General features: G+C 44.2%; 1 protein-coding gene across 1 annotated transcript in view; it reads right to left on the bottom strand.

Moving 5' to 3' along the window:
• The window catches only part of ITPR2 (inositol 1,4,5-trisphosphate receptor type 2), a 241,951-nt gene that overhangs the window by 12,136 nt on the left and 215,897 nt on the right, over positions 1-13,918 (bottom strand). Inside the window, exons 53-55 of the mRNA XM_058022044.1 lie at positions 12,789-12,916; positions 11,275-11,440; positions 9,894-10,054 (exon numbers count right to left, since the gene is read on the bottom strand). Coding sequence (XP_057878027.1) covers positions 9,894-10,054; positions 11,275-11,440; positions 12,789-12,916 — 455 coding nt within the window. The remainder of the gene's footprint in view (positions 1-9,893; positions 10,055-11,274; positions 11,441-12,788; positions 12,917-13,918) is intronic.

Here is a 13,918-nt window from a genome sequence, read left to right on the forward strand (position 1 = left end):
CTGTATGAAACAAACATTTTGCACTTTGTCCCACAGATGCAATTTGCCAGCCTGATTGATTTCTTTCTCTACAACTAATCTGATTTCTTTAGGCTATACATCTTTGCTTTTATTAAAGATGATGCAATCTTAGCTTTTTATCATACACACATCCACCACACAAACAAGAGAGAAGATTCTGCAAAGCAGCCCTGCAACCAAATAGAAAAGCCTGACACAAATCTCATAAAGCTGATCCCAAAAGATAAATGGCACAATGAGACCAAAGTTACACAAATTCAGAAAACTTATCATTGCAGAGTAATATGGGCCAGTGGATTTCTCCTTCCATGATAGATTCAGCAAACAAGTAACTTCATCATATCTGTAGCACCTTGTAAATCAAGCTCACACCAGTGTTGCACTAAATCCCCCCAAATCTGCATTGTGAGAGGTCAGAAGCAGAACTGCATTTTTTTGTAGCCTTTCCCTGGTTTGCATCTTGCAGAATCTCACTGCTATGTTTTCAGTCCCAACAACTTCAGGCCTTTTAAATGTAGTTCCTGGTAAGGCAATAAATTCATCTCTCTGCTCTTTTACTGACTGCCTTCATGTCTTTGGGGAACTCCACTGTCCTTCCCTTCCTCAGCATCTGCAGTTATCTGTCTTGGCTGTAGACAATTTTTCAGTCTCTTTCCCATTCAAGCAGCCAGAGGCTTAGTACCACTGTAATACAAAGAGCAATAATTGTTTTCAAATGTTGCAATAATATTCTCAAACAGCACTGAAGTGTTTTGTGTCTGTTGCCTCTCCCATCGAGCAATATCAAATTAATTCAGTGGACACGTTTCAGGATCTGCTCATCACACTATTCCTCTGGGGTTCAGCTTCTTATCACTAGCAGTGATCCCAGTGAAGGTCCAGCTTTCACTGGCAAAGCCCTGTGCAGCCAGTCCCAGGAGAAGCAGGGCTCTGTCACTGCCAGGATTTTAAGTGCAACAGTAGGTGCCTATGTGGTGCTTGGAGAGGCTTTCCATCACTTGGAATCACAGACTAAAGGTCTGCCCACACACAGATCCATCTCAAGCCACAGGCTTCTTTAACAAAGGGATAAAAGATGGCTTTTGCAGGCTGCCTGGAAAGTGAACAGCTCCAGTGTCTGGCAGGTGGAGGCAGGAGCAGATTCCAGCAGGGAGCTGCAGCCCGTGTCCTGCCAGCAGCGCTGCTCGGCGCGCTCCAGCTGGAACCCCTCCCTCCCTGCTCCTGGGATGTGCAAGCTGCAAGGAACACAGCCTCGGGTCCAGAGCCCTCCTCGAGTTTTTAAGGCCAGCAGCAAGCAAACAAACAGGAACCCAACTCAGCTCATTTATTTTAATTTGCAAATTGAACAAGTAGAAGTTGGAAGGAGGACAAGGAGGCTGTGACTACACTGTATTGTCAAGGCGGAACTCATCTTTGTAGCAAAATCTTTGAAGCCTAAACAGACAGGTGGCCAAGTCTTGAAATTACAGAGGAAATCAAGCTAAGCTTACAAGTGAGCCACAGTATCACAGGGGTCAAAAAGACTAGGTCTGGGCAGCATCAAACTGCTGATTCTGAATCTCAGGGGGGAAAAGCCCTCAAATATCAATGAATATACTTTTGAGGAGATTTATGCTCTGCTCTGTAACTTGAAATTACATCACAGCTGTGTTCACAGAAGTGATTTTAAAGGAAAGAAGGAAATGGACAGGATTGTCTTGGTGATTTAGAAGTTAACAAGAATGTGAGGGGCTGAGCAGAGACAAGGGTTCTGTGGCATGGCCAGTCCCTCCCCGAGTCAGATGGGGGATCATCACCATCCCCTCACTGCACACAGCAAACCTGCCTGTGCTGCAGCACCTGCCCTGGATACCAAGCTCTCTCCTGCTCCAGCTAATGACATCATTTCTAAGGAGGCAGGATCAGATCCATGGCTTCCTGTTCAAGCAGCAGCAGGATAATGAATTCTGCCTGTCTGAAAAGGATGTGTATAAACATAAACCCACTGAAACCTCAAGCTTTTGCAAGGAGGTGCCAAATGAAGCCCACCTTTCCCTTTATTTACCCAAGTCTCATGCATCACTGAGCCAAGCAGGCCAACTAAATTATTTATGGCAGGCCAAAGAGCCCATTGCTGGAAGATGCAGAACCCTTCAAGTAGAAAAGAAGATGCTCAGCTCTCTTGAAGAATAGGAGCTTTGTGCAAAGATGCAAAGTCCTCACGTGATGTTAACTTTTCATGCTTTGAGAAACACAAATGAGCAAGAAAGCAGCTAATTAGGCATGTTACTGTGATTGCTCATTTTATGAAGTGGAGAGGGAGGTGTTCAGCACTTTAATGAGATAATAGCGTGGAGGCAAAATTGTACAGAGAAGCAAAAATAGCAGTGGTCTTCCCACAGAAATGAGAATTATTTTTGAGGAACAAGAAAAGCAACAATAGAAAAATAATTCAATACCTAGAAGCAGAAAGATCAGTGCCTCAATTTATTCTGTCCATGTAAAACCTGGCTAATACTTGGATATCTGAGGGCGGCTCTGTTTTAGTGACTGTATCACTCAATAGTGATCAACTCTGAGCTCCTCTGTGGATTTGGGGCAGGCCTTGATGCAGAAGAAGGACAGAGAAATGGGAGCTGTAAATCATCTGTTTAGGTGTATTTCTTTAATTGCTTATTTTATGAAAACCCAACTGCAGACAAAACCAACACTGCATTTCCTAGGAAATGAGCCCTTCTCAGAGACCTCAAGTCTTATTTAGCAGCTGGCTTTTGTGCTCTTGGTGTCACTGCCATGGTAAGTAATTACTCATAACGTGACATGCATCGTATCAGCCTTTTAAAAGTAATTAAGAAAAAGTTGCATTGTTTAATGATATGCACATACATCTCACCCTTGCAAGTTTGCCTTCGATAACATCTGCTAGTTTTTGGAGCAAAGCCAGTCTTAAAAAGTAAAATAACCCAGCCCTAACAATGGGAGCATTATTAACTTCCCAAAAGCTATAAACTCCATGCCCCACTCCAGCACAACATTTGTGTGCATGAGTCCTGTAAGGATTTTCAAGCCTGTGAGTTGCCAGATCAGAAAGTTCATGCTGAACTGGAATTAATGATAAAGAAGAAGCCTTAAAAACAGAGTTCATTTATAGTGAACCAGTTTAGGAGCAGCAGCTCACCGTCCCTGGCAGATGCAGCTGCAGCAGCTGAAGGGGTCACTCCAAACAGCTGGTGCCCTTTCTCCCTGCTGACATTATCCCACCTATCCAGAGGCAGCAGAACCAGAGCTGTGTCCTCTCCTCAACCAGTGCGGCTCAGACTGGCGTCATTTCAGTGGCCATCAATTTTCACATCAGTACTCTGGGCTGTGAACTGCAGCAGCTCAGGAGTGAACAAAAACATCCCTGGTCCTCCCCCCTCTGCTCTTGCTGCAGCAGAAGGGTCTGGTGGACATCTGGGGGAGGAAACTCCTGGAATTGTCTGGGATGAATCACCAAAGTGCATGTGAGAAGCACACAGAGTGAGAGATCCCAACTGCCCCTTCTGCAGCATTCATGCTACCTTGGGTTGACATTTCTCTACTTTAGGTCATTCTCTCTACCCATACAGTGTTTCATGATCCTTGGATGTAATAAGAATATCTACAGAACTAGCAGAGAAAACTTTTACCTCCAAAATTCAAAAGAGTGATGGATAACACAATAGAAGAATTTTGGATGTCAGAACTTTTTTTTTCCTTCTGCAAAGAAGCTTTATTTTAAGAGCAGAGGTCAACAGCCCTCTTAGTACATATAATTTTATTACACTCTTTGACAAAAATCGACAGCAGTAAAGAACAGCTTGTTCCACAAACCCCCGTGCTGTCAGCATGCCTTCCCCTTTCTGTACAGTGCTTTTTCACTGTCTCCACCTCTCCTGCCTGAATTTCCCTTGGAGCTGCCTCCCCTAGAAGCTCCACGTGGCCTGCTGGGGGATGGCCACTGACTCTGTCAGACACCAGGGGAGCACACCAGGGCCTGGCATCGGTGAAATGCCTTTTGCTCACTGAGTAACCCTGGAGCAACCTCCCCCAAGGTGTGAGGGGCCAGGCAGGCAGCCTCCTGACCCACAGCTGTTGGGCTCTGTAGGTGCCCTTGGCTCACACCTTGGCTGTTTTGACACTCGGCTACGTCTGCTGGCGTTGGCTAAGAAGAAAAAAATCCCCTTTGCAAGGTGTGCCAGGGGCTGCACGCCAGCAGCTCTGGCTCCAGGAGGGAGCCTGTCCCCTCTCCCTGCTCCTGTACCGGGGGTCACAGCCTCATGGAGCAGCTCTGGCCACGACCTGACCCCTGGGAGCAGGCAGGAGCTGCCATGGCTCACATCACACCTCCCCTCCCGAGGCGGGAACACGGCAAAGGCAGAGCAAAAAGAGAGGAGGGTGCCCAGGGAAAAGGGCTGGCGCTGCCCAGCACACAGCATGGGCAGAGTGACAACTATTGTGAGGCTTCTCAATGGCTCATTTGGCATTATTCCCAGCAATGCTTTTCAATCTAACACCCACTTCTGGGTATCTAATAGAAAAAGAAGGCTGGAGAAATAGAAAAACCATGAGGCTGGAGATAGGAAGAACAGAAACAACAACACCAGCTCAAAGAAGCACTACATTCAGCTGAATTTTCAAAACTTCAGTATTTAAAAACAGCAAACAAAACAATCAGAATGTTTCAAAAGGGGAATGCATTTTTCCTCGTGACATGCCTAAATACTTATTTTATTCAACAATTTAAAAGAAAAATAATAATGGAAAAAAGCTGACACCTTCAAAATATTTAAAATAAAACAGTTAAAATATTTTGCCAATGCCAGGTCATTGCTGTGTGCCATAAGTGCTTTTAAAAGAACTGAATCAGAAGACAATTGTTCAGAATTTCAGGCTGGTGTTGCTCAACCAATCTGTACTGCTTCCTCCCTGCCACATTGATGGGAATAAAAGGTTCATGGTCCCAATGACCATAATGGAGAAAAGAACCTGTAATTTCCCAGCAAAGATTGCCTTGCTTTAGAGAGACGTCCAATTCACCGCAGTATCCTTTACTCTTAGGAGCATAGGCTGGTTTTAGAGCATTTTTCAGCTGACTGAGGAGTTACATAATTGCACAATTACATCCAATTACATAACTAGGGTAAATAAGTAATAATATAATTAGGTGCTGTAATTATGTAGTTATGACAGGTAGCACTAATGCTGATAAAAGCCATTACGAAACTTGCTAAGAACTGTGGACAGAGCACGTGAGAATGGAAGTTCCAGGGCTTCATTTGCTGAAGTCTTTCATTCTTTCAAAGGGAAAAATAACTAATTTAATTGCTAAGCCAATAGCCTTTTATTTTTGCAAATGAATGGAGGTACAAATCATAGGCTAATTCATATCTCTGTTGAGCTACAAAAACTTCAGTAACTAATCATGTCCTTTTTTTTTTTTAACCTCCATATATCTATTTACAGCTACCAAGGCTTGGGTGAAATATGTGTGTACAAATTACACCTCTGAAAAGAGAAGTATAAAAGTTTGGACATTAACCTTCATTGTTCCAGTTATCACATTAAACTGTCTCCTCTGACAAATGGACACAGGGAACATTCAAAGATTGCTGTATCAATGTAATACAAGTTATGTGCATCTCTGGCTTTGCTAGGGATGCTGTTTCTGGTCAAATGGGTCAGATAAACAGGGTTTTTCTACAGGAATGAAAATTCAATAGGGGAATCACTCATGCAGGTTTTCAGTGCAAACACAAGGCATCCAGCCAGCTTTTCAAAGTTTCTGTCTCTTCAGATATTGTATAATACCTGTCTGACTTCATAAAAGAGGCCTGGAGAGCAAACAGATAATAAAACCTACTGCCCTGCTTTAATATTCATTAATATTTTACCCAAAAGCTGATAAAAGATAGTGTGCAAGAAGAAAGGGCAGCACTGGAAGAGCTGAAGTGCTTTATTCCCACCAACATCTCCATGAAGCTCGAGGTGTATAAAGTGTGTTTTGCTTTAGAATACATTTTATGCTTCATGCTTTTTTCTAAAAAGAAAAATCCCAGAAAAATTAATACCTTACTTTATGAAGGCTGCATAGGTCCTGACTACTTCAATCACTGCTCAGAGCAGTATGCTAAGCACTGAAGCAAACACAGAGCTTCTGGGAAAACCAAAATCACAGGGAACATCAGGAGTTTGCAGAGACAATGTCCACACTCCAGAGCAAGAAAGCAAAAGAAGTGCTCTACCCCAAGGTCATCTGAGGCCAGAGACATGCCAGATAATGGGAATACCTTGGAGCAAACCACCCCTGGAACAGAAATACAAGTGAACTTAGAAGTCTGCAAGAATCTTGCATTTGAGTGAGGGGTGTGTACAGCATCACCCACACATTTCTTTCCCCTTCTTGACTGAAAAACTGGAGAGGTGATCAATGATGTGTAAATAATTCCCATCATTCTGGCATCCAGCCTTTCAAATAGCATTCCAAAACAAGGAACAGACTTCCTGGTTTTTTTGTCTGTTGTGCTATCAGCAAACCTTTCCAACCAGATGCTGCACTGTTTGCTGGACCAATGATACAAAGTAGACAGTCATAGTTTTGGGCTCTGACAAGGGTGGGCAATAGAGAAAAGGACTATCAGAAATTGTAGATGCTTTTCCTGGTGCTTAGTTAATATTGATCATTATTCCAATGTTACTTTTTGCAATATTTTGTAAGACAGGGGTAGGCAAATGCAAATGATAACTGGTTTCTTACTGCAGTTGTAGGGACAGCGAGGATGATACTTGGAGCTAAACTCTACTTTCTGTTAAAGTTACTGCAGCATATTCCAAAATTTTGACCTATGTGTATTGAAGGACTTGAAGACTGGATTTGTGTATGATTTCTCCTTAAGTGATTTGGCTGTGAAAACACAGAATTCCATTAAATTCCACAGAATCCATTAAAGCTACAGAAGCAGCCACAGAAGGTATTCCTGATCATAACAAAAACAATTACAATGAAGAGAGCTCTTCCAGGAGGATGATTCACAGAGTTTTTTCAGCCATATTCTGTATAGTATGAAATATAAAATCTCATTCCACCTTGTCCTTTTCAAAGAGGTCCTGAGACTGCCCTGCTATCCCAACCACCCATATTTATAAATATTTCCTGCAATCCCATACAAACCCAACAAGCCTTTTTCATCAATGAGCCAATTCCATTGGCAGGTCCCTTGTGAAAAGTTAATTTCAAGTCTCTTTTCTGCCAGATCCTAACCAGGATGTGCTGTCCCACCTGGGATTTGGTCACCTCTCCCAGCATCACAAGGATGGTCACACAGGCTGTCACAGAGTCTCAATCAGCTTATCTGTCCTCATGACAAAGGCCATGCTCAGGCTTAATTAGTGCATGGAATGCAGCACATCTCACGTGCCTGTGGTGTAATTCATTATTATCAGGCTGTGTTAGGGACACTCCAAACACATTTGCTAAGCAGCTCATATGTCTGACAGCTGCAAAACTGCCTCTGAGAGTTTTTCTTGTGACTCTTCTTTTGGTCCTAAGCAAAGTTTTAAAATCTCTTCCTCCAGTCAAATATCTGCAGTCAGATTATTTTCTTTAATTTCTTAGTATTCCTTGATGCATGTGACACACAGTAAATTCTATGGCTCCAAGAGAAAGTGTCCTTTTTTTGTTCACTTAAGAAGTTCCAATTGCTTTTGCTATGCAGCACATCTTCCCTGGATTTCATACTAGGAATTTAAACTACACAAAGACACAACTACTAATCCCATATCAGACACTTGTAGTTTGTACAACCATTTATTTCTCTTTTTTCTCCCACTCTGCCCTTTATACTTTCATCCCATGTAAGCTTTACATTTCTTGATCCATAGGTACCTCTCCAGCATCCAAAATAACCTTTAACTGGAAAAAGAGAATTTAATAATCCCACAATCTGGATTACTGCTAACCACTTAAACTACCAGCCTTCTGCCTTGGAGGAACAGGGGCTTTGAGAAATCAGTGCAGTGCTTGGGGTCACGTGAGTTTTTGGTGCTTTTCTGTTTTAGATATTCAAAAAGGAGTTCCAGCCATTAATGCAGAAGTAAAATACATTAGTGAATTGCACATCAGAAAAGTCAAACCACTGCTGCCACAGGATGAATATACTTATTATGAATATTAATGCATCTCTTGGAATTAAACATTAATACTTAACATACATACCACAAACTTTTAAAACCCTACAAATATTGCAGGGAGAGGAAGAGGAGGAATGAACAAGTGAGACAGGCCCCAGAGTCTGGTTCCAGAAATTAAAATGTATTTCTGACATAAGCTAAAATATTTCCACGGGTAACAGGACAACTTGCCACTATGAATAATTTCTTGTAATGCAACAGAGTGTACAAGGATTTGTTTTAGGTTTTCTACCTCACCTACCAAACTGCAGAAGTGCAGATCCATCACTGCCTATAGCATAAACACTCTGAGCTGGGCAATGAGACTGATGGTTCAAAATTGAAGGAAATAGGCTGTTCCTCTGCACCTGAACACTGATTTCCCTCACCTGCCACAGCACCTTCCCTTCTAGTGGCAATAGCACTTACAAAAGCTCAATTTAACTGCAGCAATCAAGCATACACTCCTGTCTAAACACCACCATTTCCACTAATGTGAGTTCTTCCAGGTAAGCCCTGCATAAGCCTGCACAGAGCATGGCAGTCAGCTCTAATTTTAGCCTGCTCCCAATTAGGTATCTTGTCTAAACTAACCATTTGGGCTCTCAATAGAGTGAGAAAGGTGAGTCAGCCCAGCTATCCTGGACACCCATCTGAAGGCAGAATAAATAACCCAGCTTTCTGCACTGTCAAGGCAGAAAGGAGCTGGGATCGATTGAAACCTGGCGCCTGACCTGACAGCTGAAGTGAAAGGAGAAGAATCTTCCCCTTGGCTAAACTGGGGAGTAAAAGGCCACCCAGCACCTCAGTAATGAGGCTGGGTACTATGTCCAGCCAAAGGCTTGATGAGGGATAGCAGGGAGACAGTCTTGATAAGAAATGTGGCTGCAGAAGTGCAGAAACAGCGAAGCCTGATGCGCGTTGGTTACAGCCTCCTCCGGGATTCAGACATATGCCAGCTCTGCAACCACAGAGCCTGGCACAGCCCTGAGCACTGCAATACCTGCCAGCAAGTCCACAGGAAGAAAATGCTGCATCAGAATAGCCCAGCAGGCAGGCAGAATTCCTCAAAAATGAAGCCCAAAGCCAGGCAGCCTTGATAATCCACTCCTGTCACTGAGCAGAACGAACCCTCTTTGACAGCGGGCTGCAAACAAACTGTAATGGAACACCTCTCTGGCCCAGCATCATCACATTTCCCTCTCGGAATCCAAGTACTCTCCCTGCTCCACAAGGCAGTTTCTGTGGCTCTTCAAATCCCTGTGGCTGCTCTGTTTGGTTTTTTCACTAGCTTGTTCAGAGCAGCCATAGGAGAGAAGCACCAGCCCTGAGCACTGACCCCGTGTTTCAGTGTGCAGCAGGAGATGATATTTTTCTGGACAGCAGCCCAGAGACACTGGACAAAGCTGGAGCAGCAGCAGATGTTATGATGCATGCTCTCCTGCCCCAGCTCTGCCTAATGAGGCAGCAGAACCCACAGAGCACGAGAGCACCGATGCCAAACTGGGGACTGAGGCCTGCACCTTCATCTTTTTCATTATGTTTAAGGCCGGGTTTTGTTGCAGACTAAGACATGTGAAAAGATCTTTAAAAATACAGATCAATACCTCCTATTGTTCAGAGAGAGAGGAAACGAAAGATATTCTCTGCCCTAGCTGCAAGGAGCATCTCTCAGTTGCATAAAGCACTTGCCCAAATTGACTCACCACAATCATCTGTGCCACGTAGCTCTCTGGGCCAGTGTATTCAGTTGGATCTTTAACTTTGACAAGAACTATAAAGTACAAATAATGCCACATGTTGTGTTCTGCCTTTATATGCTCCTCAAACGAAACGGTCTTGTTATCAAATTTGTCTCTCTCCAGTCCTGCAAAAAGAGAAGAACATAAAGCCAAAATATAAACTTCAACATAAAAATACGCAAATCTGTTAAATATGTTAGAGAAGGGAACCTAACTTAATTTAAAGGACCATAAATTTGAAAGATCTTAATTTAAAAGCCATAACTGCCAGGCAAGAAATACCAGGCCAGAAGGCATTCCTGACAGAAGTCTTTCAACGCAGCATTTATTCTCTTTTGTGGTATTTCCTCTTAATAACAATAACAATATAATAAATATGTTACAGTTTAACAGAGCCTTCTATGCTGAGGGCCATAAAGTGTTTTACAAGTGTTGGCTCTGGCTCTTTCTAGATGTATACTGGGAAGCACATAGTGTGCAGTCCAGGCCCTGATCTCCTAAAGATTTATGCACACTTTTATCATCAAACATATAAAGAATCCCACTTAAGCTTCAGTGAGATTGTTTGTGGGCTTAAAACCTGGCAGAGAGGGTGAGTCCCTGCAGCTCTGTTGTCACACAGTCTTTACAGAGCTGTAGTCATAGGAATTATTTTTTATTTTTCCCTGTAATGGTTCAGATCTCTGAAGAATACCAGAAGTGAGGAAGGAGAGGAATCACCAATGTTTGCCTCCCTGGATTTCCTGTCCACAGACACTAAAGACAAGTAGTGCTCTGCACAGCATTCATCCCTGTCAGTACAACCACCATGGAAACAGCACCCAGCCTACAAAAAAGCAAGTGTCTGTGAAGTCCCCCAGGGAGTGAAGGTCTGTCTCTCTTTGTGAGCGCACTTCAAAATAAGTGTGGGGATGATTTCCACCAAACTCTTTGGTTCCCTGCTTCATATCACCTTCTGAAATGGGCAGCTCTTGCTGATGCTCCCCCTCTGGAATGCCCTGTGCTGTGAAACAGAAGCTGCACTTTCATCTGCAGCAAGCCCTGAGAAACAGAGTCAGCAGCTGCCCCATCTCCATTAGTGGTGATGCTGCAAGCGTGAGACACAGCTCTTCTGCCTCGGAGTCTGGGTGGAGACTGTGAAGCCACCTCCCAGCAAAGCTGGCTTTTGATTCACAAACCAAATCTGTCACCCACTGAGAGGGAATAAATTTGGAATCAGCCTCTGGAATTTTTACACTTTCCTTGTAAAAGATAACCACACCTGGGGTCCAAGTTTATTTATTGAGGAATAGTTCATTTTCACTCCTTTCACCCTCAAATATCTCAAGAGATCAGTAACACCTACCACAGATAAAACAGGTGGTCTTTAGTATTTCCTCCTTTTTCTGCTTTTCACTCCTGAGATCAGCAAATGTATCAATGATGACTCCAAAGATCAGGTTGAGAACAATAATGATGACAATAAAGTAAAACAGAAGATCATAAACAACTCGTGCAGCAAACAAGGGCTCCTGCAATAGCAAGGTTGCAATAAGGTATAAAAATAGCACAAATCTAAAATATTAAACAACATTTTCACATTAGCTCCAGCAAAGCTACAGTTCTTTCTTTTCATATGCCAAATTCTGCTAGCCTTACTCACAGGACTAGGGAGGGACTACCCAAGTCCTTTTCTTCACCATGATAGAAACCTGAAGTCACCCAATTGCTCCAATTCCCACACATTCATGGGAATAATAGCACTAATAGCACTACCCTTTGTGGAGTGCGTCAATATAATTAGCATTAAAGAGCTGCTAAGTGGCAAGGGTCAATTTCAAAGGGTCACTTTCAAAGTCTGTAAGTGCTTACAGACTCCACTGGGGATAAATTTTGGCTCCTGCAGAACCTCCCAGTCTGTGAGACAGGATATAGACTGCTAAAACCAGCACAGGGAGCTCTTCCATGCAGATCTGAGCTGTCTCTGGACTCTTGCAAGCCCTGCTGAGATCCTTTATCCTGAATTTATTTATAACATGTATGGTGTGGCTCATCAAGCAAAGTGCTGCTAGATTGCCTTTATTTGTAATGTTCTTTTGGAACCTAAATAAAAATGCATGAAACCACCCAAATATTAAGAGAAGTCCTTAAATGAACCGCATTTTTGAGGAAACTTCTGGAGGAGAAAATATGCCACAACAGATTAAATTCTGGTTTGATCTTTATGCTAGTTCAGTACAAGTAAACAACAGGACCTATTCCAGGGCAGGTGCCATGCTGAATATAAACTAAAATGTCCAGGAGGAACCTCCTGGCCTCAGTCCCTGCCCGTTCCTCTGATGCCATTGCTGGGCCCTGGAGCAGAGCCTGGGCCCTGCTCAGAGCCCTCCCTGCACACAGGGACACCCAGGGCTGAGGGCCCCTCTCAGCTGGGGCTCCTCTCCAGGCTGGACAGCCCCAGCTCCCTCAGCCTTTCCCTGCCACAGATGCTCCAGGCCCTGAATCATCTCTGCAGCTCCACTGGCCCCAGTCCAGGAGCTCCCTGTCCCTGCTGTGCTGAGGAGCCCAGGACTGGACACAGCACTCCAGATGTGCCTCCCAGGGCTGACTTCTTAGCAGTTCTTTGAAGGTTATGATACTCTGCATTTTTCCAGAAGTGGTAAACAACTACCTAGAAATCCTTTCTTCAAGTATCATCATCACACTAAGCCTAGCTCTTCCCATTAATATCCCATCTGGGATCTAAAAATCACATGGATTAGTCAACTGTGTGACATGAGATCAGACTAGATACAAACACTGTCTATAACCTCCAAAAATTGACTTTGGCATTCATGAGGTGCACAGGGAGTAATGCATTTCCTGAGCCAAAACACTCACATCTTTGGAAGGCTTTCTGAGCACGTCTCCCACACCACCACCATTGCGCAGGCCTTGGTTCAACACAGTCACAATGCACATCAGCAGGGTGTCACAGGTCCTTTCTATTCCATCCTCCTCTTCTTCACCTGCAAACAGGAACCACAGCATCAAACAATCACTCATCAAGCAAAGCCACAATTCTGTTTGAGAAAGCAACTGCAAGACACATCTGCCTCTTGTATTTCTCATGCAGAACCTCATTGATCATCCCCACCCATGTGCACATCCCTGCTGGTGACATACTTAGGCACATCAGGCACACTTAGCCTGAAGAGAGATGGAGAAAATTACAAGCAGGGCTCCCATCAGAGCTGTTAATGACCCAGAGCCACCATCTCTGCTCGTGGGAGCACCCCTTCTCCTTGCAGTCCTCCCACTGCTTTTCCAGTGGCCCCCTAAAATGCAGCACAGACAAGAAGCAATATAAAAAGAGAATTAGAAGCACATTTGTAAAAGGATTGTCTTCCTGTGAAATCATTCCTCTACCTACTCATGTAGAAGCCAAGTCATGTTAGCATTTCAAACCATGAAGGAGGGGCAGGCTTTTGTTCGAGGCCATCTGTCCGTGATCTTTCCACCAGCACACGTGCCCAAGCACAGGTCTGACAGACATTAAATGAAAGGCTCTCCCTGGCCTCAGCCTGAAAACTTGGCTCCTGCTCTTATCTGTGCTGCAGAGCTGCTGTGTGGTTTTGGCCGAGCCACAGAGGGTACTATTGTACAGGAGATATTTGAACGTGCAGAGGAGCTGGGCTGGAACACCAAACCCCAGGGGGACTTGGTCCACCTCGGCCAGAGTCCCTCCCACCACATACTCACTGCTTCCACAGGCTCCCTTTGAAGAGCCCTGCTTGAGCTGTTCCCTGTGTGCTGCTGCCTTGGCTGAAGGGTCAGGGCTGTGACTGCCATCCCTCCTGCCTTCCTTCCCCCTCAGGGACACCCTCACTTGGGGGGAGGCAGCGATCCACACTCGCTGTGCTCCGTGCACTCATTGGAACAGAGTTTAATAAATAACAGCACCCTGCTGGGAGAGCTGACTGATACACATATTTAACAGCCCCAAACCACCACATCTGGGCCACTGAGAT

Source organism: Melospiza georgiana, chromosome 4, assembly GCF_028018845.1.
Source record: "Melospiza georgiana isolate bMelGeo1 chromosome 4, bMelGeo1.pri, whole genome shotgun sequence".
Taxonomy (NCBI): domain Eukaryota; kingdom Metazoa; phylum Chordata; class Aves; order Passeriformes; family Passerellidae; genus Melospiza; species Melospiza georgiana.